The sequence below is a fragment of the Ictalurus punctatus genome, chromosome 12, assembly GCF_001660625.3.
Source record: "Ictalurus punctatus breed USDA103 chromosome 12, Coco_2.0, whole genome shotgun sequence".
NCBI classification, from domain to species: domain Eukaryota; kingdom Metazoa; phylum Chordata; class Actinopteri; order Siluriformes; family Ictaluridae; genus Ictalurus; species Ictalurus punctatus.
In genome coordinates, this window is record NC_030427.2 from 32,377,273 (window position 1) to 32,401,210 (window position 23,938).

Here is a 23,938-nt window from a genome sequence, read left to right on the forward strand (position 1 = left end):
ACTCTGGGAGTTTGCTAATGCTAGCGTGCGTATGACGTCATGTGCCGTCGTGGCATATACTGACGGTTAGAAAAAAAAAAACGCTAGTGTTGTATTTGAGATGATATTACCTTTCTAAAATCCACACACTAGACGGTAGAGTACATAATGCATAGTGTAAGTGTGCAGTACTTCATTTGGGACACAACTTTAGTATTTACTCTCCAAACTGTGTTTTCTGAAGAGAAGTAACGCAATGAGTAAACGTGCCCCGTGCAGCGTGCAGACCAACTAATCAATAATGAGATTCGTTGACAACGATTTTCATAATCGATTATTATCGATTTTATCGATTAGTTGTTGCAGCTCTAGATTGAATACATTGGCCATGCTGTCAATGGAAAAGAATGACTGAGATAATGGACTTTAACCAGAAAGATGTGTTACTGGCCATTGTTTAGGCAACATTCCAGTGTTTTTTTGAGTGATTACTGTAATTACTTTATTACTGATAATAAACCCACTTTAAACTCAAATTCACTGATTTGTGGTAACTTATTACATTTTTTAACAGCCAAATTTTCCATTTTTAGCTAAGCAGTGATGATATTTTGTTATATAACATGATAAATAGCTGTTTAACAACTACATTCAGTCCTGCATTACTAACAGTGTGAATTTCAGTCTGTTAGCGCCCCTCCCGGGCCCCCAAAATTGTTTATCCAAATTTTCAAAGATTAATTCAAAGATAAATCCTGGCTCAGTAGAAGTGATGATGGTTGTGTAACAGGTATGGAAAGTATTCCATACATTTAATGTGTAGAATTACACAAAAGGAAACGTATACCTGATGTAGCTGTCTACTTATGTTAGTACTTTCTATTTTAATTGTCATGTAGTCATTGGTCTGTGTAATTTCCTGTTTTGGCTCCTCCTCTTCCCTTTCGCATTATAGTTGAATGGGGGAGGTAGGTTTCATTTTGACTTCTCAGTAATCTTGTTTCATCTTTATTTAAATCAATATTTATATACATATACTCATTTTAATTTGTGTGAATAATGTTATTTTACTTGCCTGTGTGATTATTTTTGTTGTTTGTGTTGTGGTTGAATGGGAGAGGTAGGTTTAATTTTGAGTTCTCAGTAATCTTGTTTGATCATCTTTATTTAAATCATCATTTATATACACAGCAAATTGAGCAGAGTTCAATTTCTGGTGTTGATGAACAGAGGGTCAATCTATCTCTACTTGGAGTTGATCTAACTCTGTATGTTGTCTAAACTGTTAGATTTCACACTGTACCACGAAAGAGTTGGTGTCAAAATGGAGTGTTATAACTGTTTTCTAGAAATCAACTCTGATAGTGTCACCACTATGGTGGAATGAACCATTAGGAGTGACTGACCTAGATCAGTCTGATTGCTGATTCGTCCGTCCTTTTGGTGGGAGTTAGGTTAATAGGCCCCTCCCTTAACTCTAGTGGAATGCACAGCAGGTGGAAGGAAGGATATTTTGTGGAAGGAGACTTTTCGCATTGTGTCTGTAAGTAACAGTTTATTAGATGATCCAATGTGTGCTATTGTTATATACAGATGAATATACGTATTTATACCTTGGTATGATGTTTATAGTCACTGCAAGGAAGAGCAACAGTAAAGCTAAAGCTGACAAACTAACGTTACCTAATATTAACGTTATCATTAGCTCCTAATTAAGTGTCTGGCAAGCTAACGTTAGCTAGCGTGCGTTTGTTCTACTTTCATACGGTTCATTACTGATCTGATTACTGATTACTGGTCTATAAGTGAACTAAATGGAAATCTCGTTGAGTTTGCCCATGTCAATTATGTGACGTTACATCAGTTATGTTAACAGTCTTTTGAAGAAGAGAACAGCTAAAATTAGCTAGCTAATTAGCTAAAGTTAGACAAGAACCTGCCCCCACACAGCAAAATCCCCAGGGTTGATTTAACACACAGAGTGTTGAATTTACACCCTAGAGTGTTTATATAAGTCCATTGGACACAAATTAGCACTCTGGGTGTTAATTCAACACTAGGGATTTTACTGTGCATGTGTTAGCTGCATGGAAGCAAAGATCCTGATATGAGGACTGGCCATATCAAACTTAAATTCAGATTATCAGACATGTGGGTAGTTAATTTGAAGTTAGGAACGTAAATTTGAAGCACTCATTCACAAAGAGGTTTTTATGCATACTAAAGGCAAGATCTTCAACTCACACCTCCGGCAGAGTTTTTCTGGAACCCTGTGGAGGTTGGGGGCATTGAACCTGAGTGGGCAATGTTCAAAGCCTCCATTGCTGAAGCTGCGGCAGAGAGCTGTGGTCTCAAGGTCTTAGGTGCCTCAAGGGGCGGTAATCCTCGAGCATCATGGTGGACACCGGGGGTCAGGGAAGCCGTCCGACTGAAGAAGAAGGAAAGAACTGCGCTTTGTCACCAGTCCTGTTTGTGATATTCATGGACAGGATATCGAGGCGTAGTCATGGTGGGGAGGGGGTGCGGTTTGGTGACCTGATGATCTCATCGCTGCTTTTTGCAGATGATGTGGTCCTGATGGCATCATCGGTCTGCGACCTCCAGCACTCACTGGATCGGTTCGCAGCTGAGTGTGAAGCGGCTGGGATGAGGATTAGCACCTCTAAATCTGAGGCCATGGTTCTCAGCAGGAAACTGATGGAGTGCCTACTCGGGGTGGGGAATGAGTACTTAACCCAAGTGAAGGAGTTCAAGTACCTCGGGGACTTGTTCACGAGTGAGGGGACATTGGACTGGGAGATTGGCCAGAGAATCGGAGCAGCGGAAGCGGTACTGCAATCACTTTGGGACGACAGATGCAGTGTGCGGCGTATGGTCTGAGCACTGACAGTCTTACCCCCCACCCCTTCAACCTCTGCAGCAATGCTGGCAGCACTCATACATCTATTTCCAAAACACAACCTCTGGATATGACGCTGAGCACGTGCACTCAACTTCTTTGGTCAACCATGGCGAGGCCTGTTCTGAGTGGAACCTGTCCTGTTAAACCGCTGTATGGTCTTGGCCACCTTGCTGCAGCTCGGTGTCAGGGTCTTGGCAATCTTCTTATAGCCTAGGCCATCTTTATATAGAGCAACAATTCTTTTTTTCAGATCCTCAGAGAGTTCTTTGCCATGAGGTGCCATGTTGAACTTCCAGTGACCAGTATGAGGGAGTGTGAGAGCGATGACACCAAATTTAACACACCTGCTCCCCATGACACCTGAGACCTTGTAAAACTAACAAGTCACATGACACCGGGGAGGTAAAATGACTAATTGGGCCCAATTTGGACATTTTCACTTAGGGGTGTACTCACTTTTGTTGCCAGCGGTTTAGACATTATTGGCTGTGTGTTGAGTTATTTTGAGGGGACAGCAAATTTACACTGTTACACAAGCTGTACACTCACTACTTTACATTGTAGCAAAGTGTCATTTCTTCAGTGTTGTCACATGAATAGATATAATCAAATATTTACAAAAACATGAGGGGTGTACTTACTTTTGTGAGATACTGTACATTACCAATTTAAATTTTATTTTACATTCTATATACGGTTTGTTTGAGTCTAACAACTTGTAAGTGTTTAATGTTTTTTTGTTTTGTTTTTTTAATCCAATAGCTTGCCTATGATCTTGCTGGACATACTATGGCAGAAATGCATTTGATTAAGCTAACAAATTTATAGGGCATACACTCCAAGAAAAAAGTTTCAAAAATGTATCTTTTGAGTTTCCTAGGGTTTCTGCAACTGTGGAGGAACCTTAAAGGTTCCTTTTGGAAAAGGTTCTAATTGGAACCTTCTCTTAAATGTGCATTGACGACCCATTAGAGTTCCTTACTGAACCTGTTATTAGACGTCCTTACCCTATTATTATTATTATACAACAGTTCCTCATTAATCCCATTTCACAACAAATACACAACACCATGGTTGTCCTTAAAATGTTTAATACATAAAAAACTTGAGCACAATACACCAATGAACAAATAGAGACTTACTTAAAACAAAGGAATAGTGTCTTTCATGAAAAAACAATCAATTTCTTTCAACATGTAACAGAATGTAACCGAATATTTATAATATTTAGAAAATAAGAATGTTTAGAACAAGATAGCTCCTTCCACAAAAAAAGTATTGGAACAGCAACGCCAATTCTGTTGTTTTCACTATACACCACAGACATTTGGGTTTGAATTTCAACTTTTATCTCCTCATATTTAAATCTGTGTGTTAAACAGCTTAGAATATGGCACCTTTTAATTGAACTCACCTATTTTTCCCCCAAGTGATCAAAAATACTGGAACACGTGACTGCTAGGTGTATCTTGCTGCCAAGCTATACCCTGTAAAATTGAATGTTTAAAGAATTTAGTCGCAAACCACTCATCAGCAGAAAGAATTAGAAGGCCAGACTGGAACTCGCAAAGAGATGGGCCACAAAAAATTTTGGAAGCAAAATTAACCATATATATATAAATTTATTTTTATATATATATATATATATATATATATATATATATATATATATATATATATATATATATATATATATATATATATATAAATTTATTTTTTTTATTGAAGTGTTTATTGCACCCTTTGACAAAACACACACACAAAAAACACTTTTGAAAAATTATTTACATATGATTTTTTTTGTATAATTTTTGATTAATCGGGAATTTATGGTAAGTAAATGATCGCAACACTGTTTATTTTAGAAACACAAACATATTGTTCACTGCATTTGGAACATTTCAGTTGGTTTGGTTCTTTAAAATAAAACGGAACATTTTTATTTCATTTGGAACACTGTACCTCTTTGCCATCTAAAAATACACACAAAAATGAATGATTTTGTACTCTGAATTGTTCAATATAATGATTTTGATAGTCAAGGAATTATTTTAGTGAAAATTGATGAGAAACAGACAATCCAAGTGATTATCCAAGAGGAAACTGGAGTACCTGGACGAAACCCCTGCAGCATGGGGAGAACATTCAAACTCCGCACGGACATGGCCCCGGCTGAACTCGAACCCCGGACCCTGGAGGTGTGAGGCGAATGTGCTAACCACTAAGTAGGCATAAGGTAGATTGCATCATGAAATAGAATACAATGACAATTGAGGGGTTTATTACCATATGTACCTGCTGTATGATATTTCATACACACATTTTCAACAGGATTTTACTATTAAAATAAGGCACAAAATGTTAAATAATTATATGTTGCTTCAATACTGTAAAAATTCATATTGAAATATTACTAACAATATAAATTCTTGCTGTAACTTTCATAATTAGCAAACAATCCCCTGCCAAAACCTTGAGTCGCTACATGAAACAGACATATGGCTTTAAAAGCCTGCTACTTCCGGCAGTGCACGGATAATCCACCAGAAGGCAGAAGACATGTCAGAAGCCATACAACAGGTGTTTTCAGCAAACTACTGATCATGTTGACAATATAGAGGTCTGAGAACTCATGTAGCAAATATGATACAATTGGTGCTACAGGAAAGTGATGGAAAGGACAAAGTGTGGAGAAAGAAAGGATCTGCTCATAATCCAAAACATAGAAGCTCATCAGTCAAGCATGGTGGAGGTAGTCTCATGGCTAGTTGCATGGCTGCTTCTGGAATGGGCTCACTAATCTTTATTGATGTAACTCTTGATGATAGCAGCAGAATGAATTCAGAAGTTTACAAAAACAATCTGATCCAATATAATTGGGACTTCATCATGCAGCAAGACAATGATTCAAAACACACTACCAACTCAACAAAGGACTTCAGGAGGGAAAAAATGGAAGATTTTAGAATGGGAAAATCAATCACCAGACCTTAAACCAGTCGAGGAGTATTTCACCTCCTGACGAGGGAAACTGAAGGGCGAAACCCCCAGAAACATACAACAACTGAAAAAGGCTGTAGTAAAAGCCAAGAATAGCATGACAAGGAAGAATTCACCAGTTTGGTGATGTTAGTGGGTCACCAACTTGATGCAGTTATTGCAAACAAGGAACATGCAACCAATGATAATTATTTACTTTAAGACCATCTGTACCTATACTTTTGTTCACCTAAATATTGGGTGGTTTGCCACCAAAGTTGTTTAACACATCTAGATGTGAATTTCAGGAAATTAAATGCATATGCATTCAGTTAAAGAATAACAAGTAAGTAATAACAGTCCCATTCAACAGAATACTACAGTCCATGACAAATGATATAATATTGTTTTATGCCAGAAAGTCTCTTTACCTGACTTTAAAAAATGAAAATGGACAGCATGTATGTAAATTTGACAAATTCACATATCAAGAGCTGATGGCTTTGTTAGAGCACTTGTGTGTCCTTAATGAACTTGAATGAGCATAGCCCCGTCCACATTGTCCGCAGACGTACAGTTTCTGTCCTGTATGACACAGCTGGTGGCTGTAGAGGGCACTCTGGTCACGAAAACTTTTCCCACACTGTGAGCAGTGAAAGGGCTTCTCTCCCGTGTGAATGCGCTTGTGTTGTTTGAGATTACTCTCTTGACTAAAACTCTTCCCACACTGTGAGCAGTGATACGGCTTCTCTCCCGTGTGAATGCGCTCATGTTGTTTGAGATTACTCTCTTGACTAAAACTCTTCCCACACTGTGAGCAGTGATACGGCTTCTCTCCTGTGTGAATGCGCTCGTGTTGTTTGAGATAACTCTGACGAGTAAAACTCTTCCCACACTGTGAGCAGTGATACGGCTTCTCTCCAGTGTGAATGCGCTTGTGTACTTGGAGATTTCTCTGACAATTAAAACTCTTCCCACACTGTGAGCAGTGATACGGTTTTTCTCCTGTGTGAATGCGCTTGTGTTGTTGGAGAGTATGCTGACGAGTAAAACTCTTCCCACACTGTGAGCAGTGATACGGCTTCTCTCCCGTATGAATGCGCTCATGTATTTGGAGATGACGCTTACAAGTTAAACTCTTCCCACACTGTGAGCAGCAATATGGCTTCTCTCCCGTGTGAATGCGCTCGTGTATTTGGAGAGCACTCTGGTAAGTAAAACTCTTCCCACACTGTGAGCAGTGATACGGTTTCTCTCCTGTGTGAATGCGCTTGTGTTGTTGGAGATGACTCTGATAAGTAAAACTCTTCCCACACTGTGAGCAGTGATACGGTTTCTCTCCTGTGTGAATGCGCTTGTGTTGTTTGAGACTACTCTCTTGAGTAAAACTCTTCCCACACTGTGAGCAGTGATGCGGCTTTTCTCCTGTGTGAATGCGCCTGTGTTGTTTGAGATTACTCTCTTGACTAAAACTCTTCCCACACTGTGAGCAGTGATACGGCTTCTCTCCCGTGTGAATGCGCTCGTGTATTTGGAGATTACTCTGACGAGTGAAACTCTTCCCACACTGCGAGCACACATATGGCTTCTCTCCTGTGTGCATCCGCTTGTGATCTTTCAGATGATGACTTGTAGTTAAACTCTCCCCACAATCTGAGCAGTGGTACATCTGGAAAACAAAATTATTGTGCTTTAATAATTTCAGATTTTGTCCCCGTGTGTTTCTCGAATTGTAATTGGAACCGTCTCCTACAATGCTGTAATATGGCTTCACAACCAAATCACTCACCTTTAATGGCTGTAACAACTTTGTAATTTTAGATTTGTAATGTAATGCCATTGATTGCAGCCCCATTTTACTCATACCAAAACCACTGACTGATCATTTTTGAGAGCCAAGATGAATGAGAGTTGACCAAACTTGCACAACATTTCTCAGCACTAATCTGAGTTTTGATTAGTTAAAAATGCTTGATCTTACAGAGGCATTTTTTTTTTTCAAAATTTCCAATGCAACCTGGATAATTGGTGAAATTGTTTAGCGTGGTCTTTTGCAAGAATGTTTGTTGGTACATGAGACCTTTTAGCTGTATTCATCTTCGGCACACATGAATCGAAGAGGGGTTTGGCTGAATGCACGTTGTGATGACGTCACATGATGGATCTTGGCCAAATCTGCTGTAATTTTAAACAATTACAAGCCCCCCTGAATATTGCAGAGTTTGCTTGATTTTGCGTTAATCTGCATTAATTGGAGGAACTGTACCTGAACAAGTCCTGAACAAATGGATATCACTCAAAAGTGGCAGCAGTGTGGCTCTGGAGCTCTCAGAGAACAGACTACAAACTTCTGTTCATCACAGTGAAATGTTGTCATATCACCTCACAGTGTCGTGGATTATTAATCAGAAACCTACATCTATAACACTAGAATCATATTACAATATTAAAACAGCTGTGGATCATCAGTTGGTTTATTTATTTCATTAATAGGACATCTATTTATTTATTTTTTTTTAAAGAAAATCATTCAATCCAGTACGGGTCATTTTGACCCCCTTTATGCATTCGTGAAGGTTTTTTTGGTTCATGCTTTGTAGGGTTAAATATCAAAAATCTAAAAGGTGTGCATCATATGACACCTGGTCGAACACTTTACAGTTGGTTGTGTGACTTAAGTCATTCCCTTCAAATGCTATTGAGCTTTAAATTATGGTATATTTGTTGTATGGGCCCATTCTGTAGTGAAATACATGTCAATTTTTATATGATATAATAGTTTATTTTGTTAAATATAAAAAATATATAAAAGGTGTGCACCATACCTGACATTTAGATGAACACTTTCCAGTTGGTCATAGGACTGTAAGTCACTCCTTTCAAATGCTATTGAAGTTAGAAACGTGTTTAACAATATGTTATGTAACTTTAGAGACTGTCCCTTAATTTCCGCATATCTGTGAAGATCGAACGTCCAACTTCACACCGACTTTATTCCGGTTGTAGACCTGGGGAGCGGGGGACGCTTGAGAGGTAACACAGGAAGTCAAAGGGATGTGCATTGTTTCATGTGGGTTTACGTTGCTGTTATTTAAAAGCACACGGCTGAAATGAAATGATCTCTTTATTATTCCACATTATCAGAAACGCGATGTAACGCGATGTATCGAGGAGAAGTAAGGGAGTTGATCTGCAGACCAGCTCGGCTTTGTTGTGTTAATAAAGTCTATCTCCTAAAGAGCGGTGTCTGGATCCTGATTTCATTATAAAAGGTGTAAAGAATCAGGACACTGGAAGAAAAATACAGAGATTCATGACTCCAGAATCTCCACTACCCTGTTAACCAAGCAACTCCGGTGGTAAGTTTCAGATGAACTCACCTTTAGTGATGTTACGTAGAGTATTAGAGATCTGAAGCGCGTGTGGAAAAAGAAGCTCCGTTTCATGTGAAGATCTGAGTACAAGCTTGTGTTCTTCTTCTTCTTCTTGTGTTGTTTAATGGCGGTTGACAAGCCAAGTCATGCTGTATTACCGCCACCAACTGGACTGGAGTGTTAAGCATTAATAAGAAGGGAAATACATTTGTTCTTTTAAATGTCCAATAAAATGTCCAGTCCTGTTTTCCTGAGATAATTAAGTATTTCTCTTAGTATTTTTGACTGTCCTGGGGAACAATTCACTAGGTTTGATAAGGTGATATTGATTGAATCTATATTTCTCCTCTCTTTCCCTTGTAAACATTACACAATGTAATAATACATGTTAAACAGTCTCTGTTTCACCACATCAAGCATAATCCTGTTTGATGTTTCCATATTTTGAAATATGGATTATTTAATCCAGAATGTCCTATTCGAAGCCGAGTGATAATTGCATCACTCCTTGTTTTTGGACCACACACACAAACAGGAGTTCGTCCGTCGATTTTGACGAAGACCGAAGTTTACATTTCTGCCTCCATTATGGAGAACACAAACTGGGACTCGACTTGCACATGAATTGGATTAAAGTGAGTAAGCGTAGCTTCGGCCTCACTCTCACTTCCTGGTGACCGCCATGATCCAGAGTCAAGACGACTGAAGATGTTTTTGGATATTGTATAGATGTTGTGAGGGAAGTTACTCATTTTTACTTTGAAATAGTTTTGTTCTTGTTCTGTTTCATTCTCATCAGATGATAACATCTAAGAAGGCCATGTCATGTCACTGAGATCAGTACAGAATGTTTATCTGCTTATAGAGACACAAACATGTTCTTCTATTCAAGGTTCATCTAAACAACCTTCAAGATCCTAAAACAAAGCCTGTTCAAAAATGCTTCTTATTGGTACACAGAAGTGTGTCATGCTCTGCTTTTCATATATATAGTAGTGGTTCAGCTCAAGCGCTTCAGAGCGCTCTCATTATTCTATCCTGCTTTATTCTATCCTGTATTAACCATCTTTCTGTAATAAACCTTTTTACCTTCAGAGGATGAGTCTGCGAGTGTTGTCCAATTTCCACAACAATGTCTACCCGTTTTTTATCCCTTTTCACACATTTCTAGCCACTTTATATTCATAAGTTCTCTAATTTTTCCTTTTACCTCTTCTTTACTGAGTGGTATATGAACTTCATATACCACTTCAAATATCCATATGATCCATTACCTGTTTAGCCAGTCTGTCCACTATTTCATTTCCTTGTACTTCCACATGTTCTGGTACCCAACGATATCTCATGACCATCCCCAGTTTCTGAATTCTAAGTAGATGCGCAAGTATCTCATATACTAAATCTTGTCTTGATTCAGAATGCCCATTTAATAAGCTATTTACAGTTGATTGAGATTCTGAACAAATAACAGCCCCCACTGGCTGAACTTCCTCCACTCATTGCATAGCCAATAAAATCGTTATTAACTAATAGTAATTAACTATTAGTAAGTAACTAATTTAGTCTTCTAAAAATAAAATGGTCCAGGACACGGAAAGGTATATACTACATTATTAAATTATTAAGGGTGATTTAAACTTCAAATATAAAATTTTTAACCTCCTTTCGGTGCTCCACTCTCCTGTCCAGTAGGTGGCGGTAATTCACCAAAACTGGTTTACCAACTGCCAATAAACCTCTAAAGAAGAAGAAGAAGCAGAAGCAGAAGCAGAATACACACACTTGGATATAGATCTTTACATGAAAGAAGCTTTTCTTTCTCCGCACGCGCTTCGGATCTCTGATACTCTGCGTAACATCACTAAAGGTGAGTTCATCTGAAACTTACCACCTGAGCTGCTCGGTTAACAGGTTAGTGAAGATTCTGGAGTCACGAATCTATGTATTTTTCTTCCAGTGTCCTGATTCTTTACACCTCTTATAATGAAATCAGAGTCCAGACGCCGCTCTTTAGGAAAATCTCCACAGACTCCTGCTGCTACTGGCTCAAAGGTAAAGTTTAGTCATGTGTCTGATTTCTCTTTTAGTTTTTAAACTCTGAGAGCTTATTTATGATTTAAAACATTGTTAGGAATGTGAGATGACAGATATTCCACTCCGTGGCTGCACTGTTAAAACACGTGTTTAAAATAAATTCATGATGTGTTCATTGTGAACACACCTGCGTGTCTAGTTAAGGACGACACATTTTGTGTTGCTTTCAGCACAACCAGTGTATTAGTACATTTAACACACACTGTGTGTTCAACATCACACAGAGATATTAAAAAAATATGGATGTGTTGTTTATACTTTTTCACCTACAATTATCCTAAAATGCAATTTGTTTGTATGCTAAAATGCTACTAAAATGCTCACAAAATAAATGAACAATTGCATGAAATTCAGGTGACTTAGTTAAAATCATTTAAACATTTGACAGATGTAAGAATGGGAGTTGATGAATCATCTTACAAATCTCCCTCCATCTGGGAAGACAGGAGTCCCACTTGCTTCCATGTTAAAAGCTGTAAAACAACAAAAAGAGTGTTGTTTAGATGTTCGCTACAAAATATGGACAAATTCCCTTTGGGTTTAACTGAGAAACTGCGTTACAGAATCCCAGATTGTGTAATTTTGGAAATGTAACCTCCACTCTCCTGATGAACAAAATGGTGCTGTAGACTCACCTGGAGAATCTATCTGACTTGTGAATATTTATTTTCCTGCCTTTAGCAGGAATATAGAGAATACATGAAGAAACATGGCCCTAACCAATCTTCATAACGATCATTACTACAGCTTCCCTTGTCCAAAACACTTGCTAACTGTAAGTAATGTTAACCCACTCTCTGTATTACATCATGGTGAACAGCTGTAATGCTGTCGTTAACTCTCAAAAAGGGAATGGGAATGTCTAACATCACTGCAAGATGTATGCCTGAAGTTATGTTCTTACCTCAAGTGAGGGTCTAGATTAGCATCACTCATTCCTACTGTGATTGGTGACAGCATCCAGGTAGCTAACCCTAACTCAGAGCCTCAGACAAGATGCAGTGCCAGAGAATTATATAATAACCTCAGTCCATATTTCACAGCCGACATAAACACATGACACTAGTAGTGTAACACCAACACTGAGGAAGCAGTACATAATGTTCACTGTAGCAATAGGTAAAGTTAATGATCACTCGCTGATTTACTGTTTTCCTATGAATACATTTTCCAGAGCTCCTTGCCTAAATATCACAAACTCGGCCAGGCGTTTTCAGCAGCTTTAACGCTAAATAGTGATGAACGCTAACTTACGGGTGGTTATTTGTTTTCCTCGCCTCAGGATACCGTCTCCACCGTCACGATCAAAAGCTCAAAGCAACAAACATTCGCTTTGAGGCGAGTTTAGATTTGGATGATGTCAGCAGCGTGTTGTGTTGGTCACTCGATTGGAGTTTTTTTTTCTTTCTTTCTTTTTTTATTAAACAAGTTTAAGAACAGCAGGGAATTTATACATATACAAATGAGTGAGAAACTGATGGAGAATAGGTTCAAACTAGATCAGCGTGTTGGGACGTGGAGTGAGGAATGTGTGCCCAGTGGTTTTCTGCTCTAAAGTTGCATCAGTTTATCCTTTCAGTAACCATTACCACACTTCAATTAAAAAAAAACTTTGGGAATATTAGCTAATATCAGCTAATTTTCCTGTAGAGATGTGTGCAGAAATTTTAACAGTAAAAATTATATGCAGGAATTATACCCTTTAGGAATTATGTCCTGAAGGTCTATTTAAAACACACACGCACTCTCTTCCTGCAGGACCATTTTAAATAACGTCACAACAAAAACATTGTATTTTCACAAATGAAGTATTTTATTTATTGAAATTGTCATGTAATAACTCATGTAAACTGTAAAATGAGGTGTGCAGCAGTTCTGCAGGATGTTTTTCCTGTTGTGCAGCAAGTGTGTTGGACATTCCTGCATGTTTCTATTGAACTGAAGGCTCTACTTTATAATCTATAGGAATTTCCTGCACAGTCTGCCAGTGTGTCCTGCTGGATTTTAGCATTCCTGCAGGATACCAGCAAACATTATGCAGAAAAATTCTAATCCAGCAGGTTTCGTGTAGGGTTTTTTTTTTTTTGCAAGGGATACACAAGCAGAACACTTAAGGTCAGGACTCTCACTTTATGTGGCCTTCAAATTATTAATAAAGCAACTGATTTGTGATCAATTATACATAAAGGAACTGATCTTTGTGTGGTAAATTCTGAAACACTGAGCAGGTTAACAAACCAGAAGACAAGTCTGCTAACTGTTACCTAACTAACTAAACTTCATTAGAAGGAAATGTGTAACACTTATTCCAGTCTGTTATACTTCCACAGACAAAAAAAGACCTTCAGCTTAGAAAAATGTTGATGCCAAGAGCAAGGTCAGCTTTGTATGGCTAGTCTCTGAATTTGATAAACATATAGTCATGTCCAAAAGTATTTGGACAGTGATACAGTTTTTTTTGTAATTTTGCCTCTGTACGCTACTACAATGGATTTGAAATGAAGCAATCAAGATGTGATTGAAGTGTGGACTTTCAGGTTTAATTCAAGGGGTTTAACAAAAATATTGTATTAACCGTTTAGGAATTACAGCCATTTTTTACACAGTTCTTCCATTTTCACAAGCTCAAAAGTAACTAGACAATTGACTGATGACCAGTTTCATGGCCAGGTGTGGCCTGTTTCTAAGTGTTGAATTTGCTTTTGGTAGCTGTTCATGGGAACTCTCAATATCTGGTCAAAAGAGGTGTTGATGCAAGTGAAGGAGGCCATCATGAGGCTGAAAAACAAATCGGACTTATCAGACAGAGAGCAGAAACTGGAGTGGCCAGATCAACAATTTGGTACATTCTTAAAATGAAGGAATGCACTGGTGAGCTCAGCAACACTGAAAGGCCTGGAATGTCACAGAAGAACTAAAGTGGATGATTACAAAATTCATTCCTTGTTGAAGAAAAACACCTTCACAACATCTAGACAAGTCAAGAACACTCTGGAGGAGGTAGGCATATCATTTTCAAAGTCTACAATCAAGAGACGTCTTCGTGAATGTAAATACAGAAGTTTTACCTCAAGATGCAAACCACTGGTAACACTCGAACAGAAAGGCCAGATTAAACTTGTCAAGCCTGATGTTATGGCATGGGCATGTACGGCTGCTGTCACTGGTGTATATTGATGTTACTGCTGATAGAAGTAGCAGGATGAATTCTAAGTGTATAGAGCTATACTTTCTGCTCAGATTGACACATGGACATTGGAGCAACTGGTGTTTGTCTGCCATTGCCAGACACTGATCAAATACAGAAATCATGCAACAACCAACCTGCATGATGATCTGTTGGTGACGCTGCTCAATCTTGCTGCAGGGCCTAGGCCTCCAGTCCTCTGTGTCGCCTGATGCCAGTGGCCAGGGGAGGGGACATCATAAGCAGTGTGCAAGGAAGTGAAAGCACTGCAAAAGGGTGGGGATCCATGCTAGACGAAAAGCAAATTCTAGGCAACCAGCTCTCATGTCCATTTTGCTCTCCAAGGTCTGTTCCCTGGACAGTAAGCTGGACTACATCCAACTCCAGCAAACTAGAGTGAGTTTAGAGAGTTTAGAGACTGCTGCGTATTTGTTTTCATGGACACATGGCTCATCATAAGAGTTCCGGATGCAGCCATTCAACTAAATGGTTTGCCTCATTCCGTGCCAACAGAAATGTAGCTCTTTGCGGTAAGGCTCATGGTGCTGGCTTGTGTGTTTACATCAACATGGAATGGTGCAAGAACTCTGCATTTGTTTATAGTTACTGCTCATCACTGGTGGAGTTTGTGACTGTTAGATGCAGACCCTTTTATTTACCATGAAAATTCACAACTGTCTTTATAATCAGTGTGTACGTACACCCGACCCACCCCAGCACTAATGTTAAAGAGGCACTCTGTGAACTGTATGTGGCTATTGGTGAACTGCAGAATGCACACCCCAATGGACTGTATCATCGCCAGAGATTTTAGCCATGTGAATCTCAAGTCAGTGCTCCTTAAATTCCACAAACATGTGGACTTTGCAACGAGAGGGGTGAACACGCTGGATCTTGTTTACACAAACGTCCCCAGTGCATACCGGCCGGAGCCTTGCCCCCACCTCAGCTACTCAGACCACATCTCTAATCCCAGCATACAGACCACTCATCAAACGCTCCAAACTGGCTTTGAAGCAGGTGAAAACCTGGCCAACGGGAGCCATCTCTGATCTTCAGGACTGTTTTGAGCACACTGACTGGGACATGTTCAGGGAGACTGCAACTGATGGCGGCACCACCAATTTGGAGGAATACACAGCATCAGTGACCAGCCACATCAGCAAGTGCATTGATGACATCACTGTCTCCAAAACAATCACTGCATGCTCTATCCAGAAGCCTTGCATGACTGGAGAGGTGTGTACACTGCTGAGGACCCAAGATGCTTTCAGGGAAGGTGACAAGTCGGCCCTAAGAACAGCGAGGGCCAAGCTGTCCCAGGCCATTAGAGATGCAAAGCATGCACACGCTCATTAAATCCATGACCACTTCATGGACAGCAGTGACCTGCACCGCATGCAGCAGGGTATTCAGGACATCAGCAACTTCAGGACATCACCCGCCTGTGACAATGATGTCTCCCTTCCAGATATGCTGAACAACTTCTATGCTCGTTTTGAGGTGCAGAATGATGTGGTCCACCCCTCCTACCAATGACCAGGTGCTGTCTAACCAGGGATGATGTAAGGAAAACGCTACACAATCAACCCATGGAAAGCTCCTGGACCAGACAACATTCCTGGCAGAGTGCGCAGAGGATGTGCAGACCAGCTTGTGTATGTTCACAATGACATGTTCAACATCTCCTTGAGCAACACCCATTATTCCAACATGCTTCAAGTCCACCACCATTGGCCCTGTGCAAAAGAAGTCTTAAGTGTCATGCCCCAATGACTACCCTCCCACTGCACTCATCCATCATCATGAAGTGCTTCGAGAGGCTCATAATGAGACACTGAATAAACATGCCACTTAATACATACTTTACGTATGGTAATATTCTATTAATCTAGTCATTAGATTTTTTACATGTTGCTTGTTGCCAATTTCCAAATGGGCATTTATTGAAGTGTGAGGGGAAATTACAAATTTTTACTTTGTTATAAGTTTATTCTTGTTCATGTTCATCTGAGTAACACCTAAGAAGGCCATGTGATGTCACTGAGATCAGTACAGAATGTTTATGTGCTTACAGAGACACAAACATGTTCTTCTGTTCAAGGTTCATCTGTCCAAGATCCTAAAACAAAGCCTGTTTGAACTGCCTCAAACTGCTTCTTATCGGTACACAGAATTGTCATGCTCTGCGTTTCATACATGTAGTAGTGGTTTAGGTACAAGGGCTTCAGAGCACTCTCATTATTCTATCCTGCTTTATTCTATCCTGTATTAACCATCTTTCTGTAAAAAACCTTTTTACCTTCAGAGGACCAGTCTGCGAGTGTTGTCTAATTTCCACGACAGTAGTCACTCCTCTCATGACTGAATCTAACTTCGTCATATAGAGCACTATGTAGGTTCTAGAATGCCATTATTTTGCATCCTTAATAGGGTCCATGTTCAGTTAACAGGAAAGGCATTTGTAATACAGCCTGACTGTGTATTTGTACAGGGCTTCAATAATGCATTATTCCTAGAATTCCTCACAACAGCACAAATGTGCAAAACAGGTATTGTCTCAAGCATACATAATGAAGCTAATTAAGGGCTTCATTAGTTGCACCAGGTGTGCCTGAGCGGGAACACATGAAATACCTGAACTAGATAGGGTAGAAAATATATGAAATACCTACCTGGGGCAGAAAAGGATCAATGGCTGCAACCAGATTTCTGAGAAGACAAGTTGTGGAAAAACTCTTGAGTGACTGCAAAAGACCTGCAGCATGACTTGGTGGCAACAGGCACTGAGGTTTCAGTGAGAACAGTAAGGAGCGTACTAAATGCTGAAGTGTTCCATGCCAGAACTCCAGAACGTTCGCCACTACTGACCCAAAAGCACAAGAAAAGTTGCTCAAAATCATATAAATAAGCCACAGAAGTTTTGGGATTCTGTTCTGTGGAGCAATGAAACAAACCTGAAACTTTTCGTCACAGTTGATCGGCGGTATATCTGGAGGAAAAAGAATGAAGGAAGAACACTCTTTCAACACTGAAGCATGGTGGTGGCTCGGTGATGCTTTTCATCCTCTGGCACTGGAATCCTGTAGCATGTGGAAGGCAAGATGGATTCATTGAAGTATCAGGAAATCCTAGGAGAAACATCATGCTGTCTGTGAGGAAGCTGAAGCTGGGGTGTCATTGGACCTTCCAACAGGACAGTGATCCCAAGCATACCTCAAATTCCACCAAGGTTTGGTTACAGAGGTAGTCTTGGAAGATTCTACAGGCCCATCACAGTCACCTGACTTGAACCCCATATAAAATCATTGGTGGGATTTGAAGAAGGCGGTTGCAACACACAAAACCAAGAACATTACTGTATTGGAGGCCATTGCTCATGAGGAATGGGATAACGTTCCTCAGGAACACTACCAGAAGCTATGCATCTCATTCGTAGCAGGTCAACAGCAAAAGGGTGCTCTACTAAGTACTAAAGATGCTTGACATGAAGGGGTTGAATAATTTTGAGACTGGAGAAATCATTATAAGTTGCATTTTCATTTGAATTTGGGGAAACCACTTGAAGCATTCGTTGTCTTGAACTTTTGTTTTTGTTTGATTTGTTCATTGCAAACATCTGAAAATCTGTAAATTTTGACAATGAACCTGATTTGCAATGGGGGTTGAGTAATTTTGACTGCAACTGTATGTCTTCTCATATGGTTTAGTGTGTTGTTTCATGTAGCACCATGGTCTTGGAGGAACGTTTTATTTCACTGTGTACTGCACCAGCTGTATATGGTTGAAATGACAGTCATTGACTTGAATTGAGATTCGGTCAAATGCTGCAAAACCGATATGACAGCACTTCACAGTACAGATGGATAATGACCCGTACCGTGAAAGCAACCCAATTGAGCATTCTGTTGACCTAGCAGCAACTGAAGGAGGCTGCAGTAAAGGCCTGGCAAAGCATCTCAAGGGAGGAAACTCAGCATTTGATGCCTGATGTGTGGAACCCATAGACAAGTATTTGCATCCAAGTATTTTAAAAAAATAATCCTAATATATATTGTTGTTAGTTTGTCCAACTTTGACACGTAACAACATTACATAATCAGGATACAAAAAACTGGTAACTGTTGGTTACGCCAAAAAAAAAGTAATCACATTACAGGTACATTTTGTAAAAAGAAAATGGGATTACTATCAGGATTACAATTGTTTTCAATTAAAACCCAAGAAATTAAATGTTTTGATAAAAAAATTTGCATGTAATGTCTTTTAAATTGCGTGTCCTGTGAGGAGTGGCCTATCACATCATTTGTTCTGTTGACGTAATAAAATGAGACGGTGTTCATGAATACGCACAGGGAAAGCAAGGATCAGCTTTCCATGTCAGAAAGACGTGTCAAAACTAAAAATATCCGATTTTTCCAAACAATCCTTATCTCTGTTGAGCACCGATGCTGATGGCACACTTGCTAATGGGGGAAAAAAAAAAAAAAAGGCAGGCTCCAGTAGTGCCGGCATGAGAGAGAAAACAATGGAGACACTGAGGATCATAATCAGAAAGTCATTTTAAGACTTCTTGGATTCAAGAGTTTGCATGGCTCAGGTATGATCATCACACGCAGATAATGTTTTGTGACTTTTGTTCCGAAATGGCGGGGGACACGGATTTCATTATCGGAAAGAACCATTTCAAGAAAGAGACTGGGGGGGGCTATAGTCAAAATATTAAAAAAATGCCAAAGTGTTTGAGCGGGTTGTCCACTAATTGTAGGGTTGGTGGTTCGATTCCCGGCCCACATGACTCCACATACTGAAGTGTCCTTGGTAAAGACACTGAACCAAGTTGCTCCCGATGGCAAGTTAGCACCTTAGAGTGCTAACTTGCAGAGTGTGGTACAAAAAATATTGTTAACACAAGCAGTGTCTCGTTCATGTGAATTTCATGATGTTTAGTTCCCACTTTAAGTGAATTTGAATGAAAATGCTGTACACGCATGATGGGATGACTGGTGTTCATTCATGTGGAACTTAAAAAAATCATCTAGTGCCTGTTTTTTTTTTTTTTTTTTAATAATATATATATATATATATATATATATATATATATATATATATATATATATATATATATATATATATATATATATATATATATATTATATATTTGCCATTTCTATTGAGTGTGGATTTTGTCTCTGTTTTGTCAAGGGTGTTTAGGGAAACTAATGGTCTTTTGTTTGCTTTTCTTTTTAGTTAAGTTAGTTTCCTTAAAACAGGTGTTTTTTGTTTGTTGCTTTGGCCTTGTCCACCCTGAAGTTTTCCCGGTTTACTTGTATAAAGTATGTATATATTCAAAAAATGTGAGTCACTCACTCCACCTTATATTACACCTTGCTTTTATTTATGCTGTGCGTTTTGTTGTTAGTAATTTAGCAGCTCCATCTGCATACCTAAATTTCTGGGTGCTGTAGCCATTAACGGTAGGTGATTTGATGAGGAAACTGTATTACAGTATTGTAGGAGACGTTTCCAGTAACATTTCTATAACCTCATGGGGAAAAAATCAAAAAATTTTAAGCATCTTGAATAATTTTATTGTGTTTTCCAGATGTACCACTGCTCAGATTGTGGGGAGAGTTTTACTAAAACTCCTCTTAAAAATCACAAGTGCATTCACACAGAAGACAAGCCGCATCATTGTGGACAGTGTGGGAAGAGTTTTACATGTCAGAGTCATCTCAAACAACACCAGCGCATTCACACAGGAGAGAAGCCGTATCACTGCTCACAGTGTGGAAATAGTTTTACATGTCAGAGTCATCTCAAACAACACCAGCGCATTCACACAGGAGTGAAGCCGTATCACTGTGGACAGCGTGGGAAGAGTTTTTATCAAGAGGGTAATCTTCGGACACACAAGCGCATTCACACAGGAGAGAAGCCGTATCACTGTGGACAGTGTGGGAAGAGTTTTAGTTTCCAGAGTAATCTCCAAGTACACAAGCGCATTCACACGGGAGAGAAGCCATATTACTGCTCCCACTGTGGAAATAGTTTTACTCGTCAGAGTAATCTCCAACAACATGAGCTCATTCACACAGGAGAGAAGCCGTATCACTGCTCACAGTGTGGGAAGAGTTTTACTTGTCAGAGTCATCTCCAACAACACCAGCGCATTCACACAGGAGAGAAGCCGTATCACTGCTCACAGTGTGGGAAGAGTTTTACTTCCCAGAGTAATCTCCAAGTACACGAGCGCATTCACACGGGAGAGAAGCCGTATTACTGCTTCCAGTGTGGAAATAGTTTTACTCGTCAGAGTCATCTCCAACGACATGAGCACATTCACACGGGAGAGAAGCCGTATCACTGCTCACAGTGTTGGAAGAGTTTTACACGAGAAAGTCATTTCCAACAACACCAGCGCATTCACACAGGAGAGAAGCCGTATCTCTGTGGACAGTGTGGGAAGAGTTTTAATCAAGAAGGTAATCTTCGGACACACCAGCGCATACACACAGGAGAGAAGCCTTATCACTGCTCAGAGTGTGGGAAAAGTTTTCGTTACCATAGTGCCCTCTACAGCCACCAGCAGTGTCATACAGGACAGAAGCCGTACCTCTGTGGACACTGTGGACGGAGCTATGCTCATGCAAGATCATTAAGGATACACAAGTGCTCTAACATAAAGCCATCAGCTCTTGACAAGTGAATTTGTCAATTTATGATACATGTCTTTTATTTATATATATATATATATATATATATATATATATATATATATATATATATATATATATATATATATATATATATATATATATATATATATATATATATATATATATATATATATACATACACACACACACATACATTACTTGTCATGGAATGTAGTATTCTATTGCACAGGACTGTATTGCTTACGGTGTACATTTTAGCAGAATTCATGATTGTCATTTTCCTGGTTTCCCCCTACTGTAATCAACCAATCCAAACCTCTGAGTGAGGCACATGACTCTGACATCTCCCTTTGACATAAGCGCAAACAACCCCAAACAGGGGTATTATATTATACATATAGTGACATGTTTAATTTTAACTGATTTTTAAATGCGAGCTAGAATTTCTTTTCTAAAATGTCACATTGTGCATACTATCGAACTGGACACATTTCCAAGCTAGCAGAAGATGATTGTGTTTACAGGCAATTTGAAGAGATAATTCTGGTCCAAGTTACTCCGTCTTTGCAGCTCAATTAATTACAGATAACTACACTATATGGCCAAAAGTATGGGGATGCCTGACCACCACACCCATATATACCTTTTGAACATCCTCTGATGGAATGGCGTCCAATCTATGGTCCCTTGAACCCAGTGTTCCGGATGTGGTTTTTGGCTTTGCTGCAACACTGATCAGAATAATAGTTATACTGTAAGATCAATGAATGGATTTTTGTTGTGTATATATGTTCCTTTTAAGAAGTAAGATGATGTTTGTATGACCTGCAAGTCTTTTATGCAGGATCACTATCACAATCGTGGATATACAGTGAATGGAGCATTGAGAGAGTACATGATCAGGGGTCTGTATTTGATGACCCCTTCACTTTGTTAAATCTCATGTTTAATATTGCACCAAGTTTATACTTTCCTTAATAATGATTAAAAAAAAAATCTCCATAATGGAAATCATAAACAGGTTTTCTCCTAGTTGTGTAATTTCTTTTTAAAATTGTGAAATGTTATATTTATAAATATTCAGATGCTTTGCTTTGACACTCACAGGTAAGCTCATCATATTAATCGTCCTTCATGTTTGTCCAACGTTATTCAAGTTTACCTGTGGGATATTTTGAATTTATTTGTCAAATTACATTGTGCAGGCAGGGAATTGTTTTTTCCAAGCATCATTTCATTTCAAACATCAAGGGGGCTCATCAGGTAGGCACGACAGGGGTATCTTTTGTCACCTACTGTTACGTTATCCAATGTATTTCTGTTTGCTCCCTGTGCCATTTGTTTGTCTATGTTGGTGGTGGGATGGGTTTCTTTTGTCTCCTCCCCCCTTCTCTAGGCCCTGCCTACTGCATGCGTACGTTCCGGCTTGCTACTGGACGATCTCGTCTTGTCCACGCCTGCTCCCCTTGTGCGACAGGATTGGTTGGTTGCACATTTTCGGAAGTGTACTTAAGCCTTGTCAGTCTCTATCCCGGGGCAGATCATTGCCATTGCTTTGTGTGTAGAGAGAAGTGCTTTTCGCCTGTGTACGACCTTATACTATACAAAATATACTATATTTTGACTTTGTTTATGCTCTGCCCCGTTACGATTCATGTGATACCCCTTGTGTATATATGGTATCTCACAAAAGTGAGTACACCCCTCATGTTTTTGTAAATATTTGATTATATTATTTCATGTGACAACACTGAAGAAATGACACTTTGCTACAATGTAAAGTAGTGAGTGTACAGCTTGTGTAACAGTGTAAATTTGCTGTCCCCTCAAAATAACTCAACACACAGCCATTAATGTCTAAACTGCTGGCAACAAAAGTGAGTACACCCCTAAGTGAAAATGTCCAAATTATTTTTTATTATTATGTTAATTAACCCACTAATAGTCACCTCTGTAAATGGTGCACGGTTAAGAGTGGTTTGTAGGAAGTCAGCGCCATTTATGTTTATTCTTCTTTTCTCCTGTTTTTGGGTTAGCTAGGAAGTGAGGGAAGGTGGTGTGTTCTTGTTTTCTTTTCTTTTCTTGTAGGTTAGTTAGTTTTCTTTGGTGAAGTTAGAGGGAATTTTTGTTTATTATTTTGGCCTGGCCGGTTTCTGAAGATTTAAACCGTTGCTCTGTTTGGAGAATAAACTAAACAAATGCAATCTTGGTCTCACCAACCCTTTTTAAAAATTTATTTATTTATTTATTTTATTTATTTATTTATTTATTTATTTTATTTATTTTTTATTTTATTGCATATTGCGGCCCGACCTAGACCAGGTTGTAACAGAATTAGGGGCTCAGCCTGTGCTTTCCCTCGTTTCGTCCCGTTTCTCTTTTGGTGTGTTTGTCTGGCGGTTTTGTCTTTTGTGGTGGGGTGTGTGTGTGTATAGCTTATAAGATATGGCTACTAAATTTAACCTGGATCAGTTTACCATTTGTCCCACGTTAGAGCAGTTGGAACGATGCCATAAGGATGATCTGTTGCTCCTTGCAGACTTTTACAGCGTATCGGTTACACAACGCCACTAAGCGAGACATCAAAAAGCTGCTGTATGAGGAACTTGTAAAACAGCGAGTCATGCTTGAGCCTATCATCGGTCAGTGGTTCCCAGGATCTGGCTGCAGCGAAGTGTCTCTTGCACCTTGTTACAGGCCAGTCTAGGTTGGGCCACACCGAGGAACCAGCTCAGGATTCAAA

At 39.3% G+C, this 23,938-nt stretch overlaps 2 protein-coding genes across 8 annotated transcripts in view; one reads left to right on the forward strand and one right to left on the reverse strand.

Annotated features, from left to right (window-relative positions):
- Nucleotides 1-5,145: 5,145 nt before the first annotated feature.
- The window catches only part of LOC108273012 (zinc finger protein 135), a 47,779-nt gene continuing 28,986 nt past the window's right edge, over nt 5,146-23,938 (reverse strand). For 2 of the 7 annotated variants that reach the window (XM_053683951.1, XM_053683947.1), the window contains one exon: nt 5,146-7,474. In XM_053683951.1, coding sequence (XP_053539926.1) covers nt 6,348-7,474 — 1,127 coding nt within the window. In that variant the 3' untranslated portion in view covers nt 5,146-6,347. Of the gene's footprint in view, nt 7,530-8,685; nt 9,151-9,240; nt 9,513-9,619; nt 9,632-23,938 lie in introns of those variants that run through there. The other 5 variants (XM_053683952.1, XM_053683949.1, XM_017481968.3 and 2 more) reach the window with 5 other exon arrangements.
- On the forward strand, nt 10,974-21,279 carry LOC108272476 (zinc finger protein 239). The gene is made up of 3 exons (XM_017480897.3): nt 10,974-11,101; nt 11,192-11,286; nt 20,121-21,279. The coding sequence occupies exons 2-3, from the start codon at nt 11,218-11,220 to the stop codon at nt 21,222-21,224; spliced, it is 1,173 nt and encodes a 390-aa protein (XP_017336386.2). The 5' UTR covers nt 10,974-11,101; nt 11,192-11,217; the 3' UTR covers nt 21,225-21,279.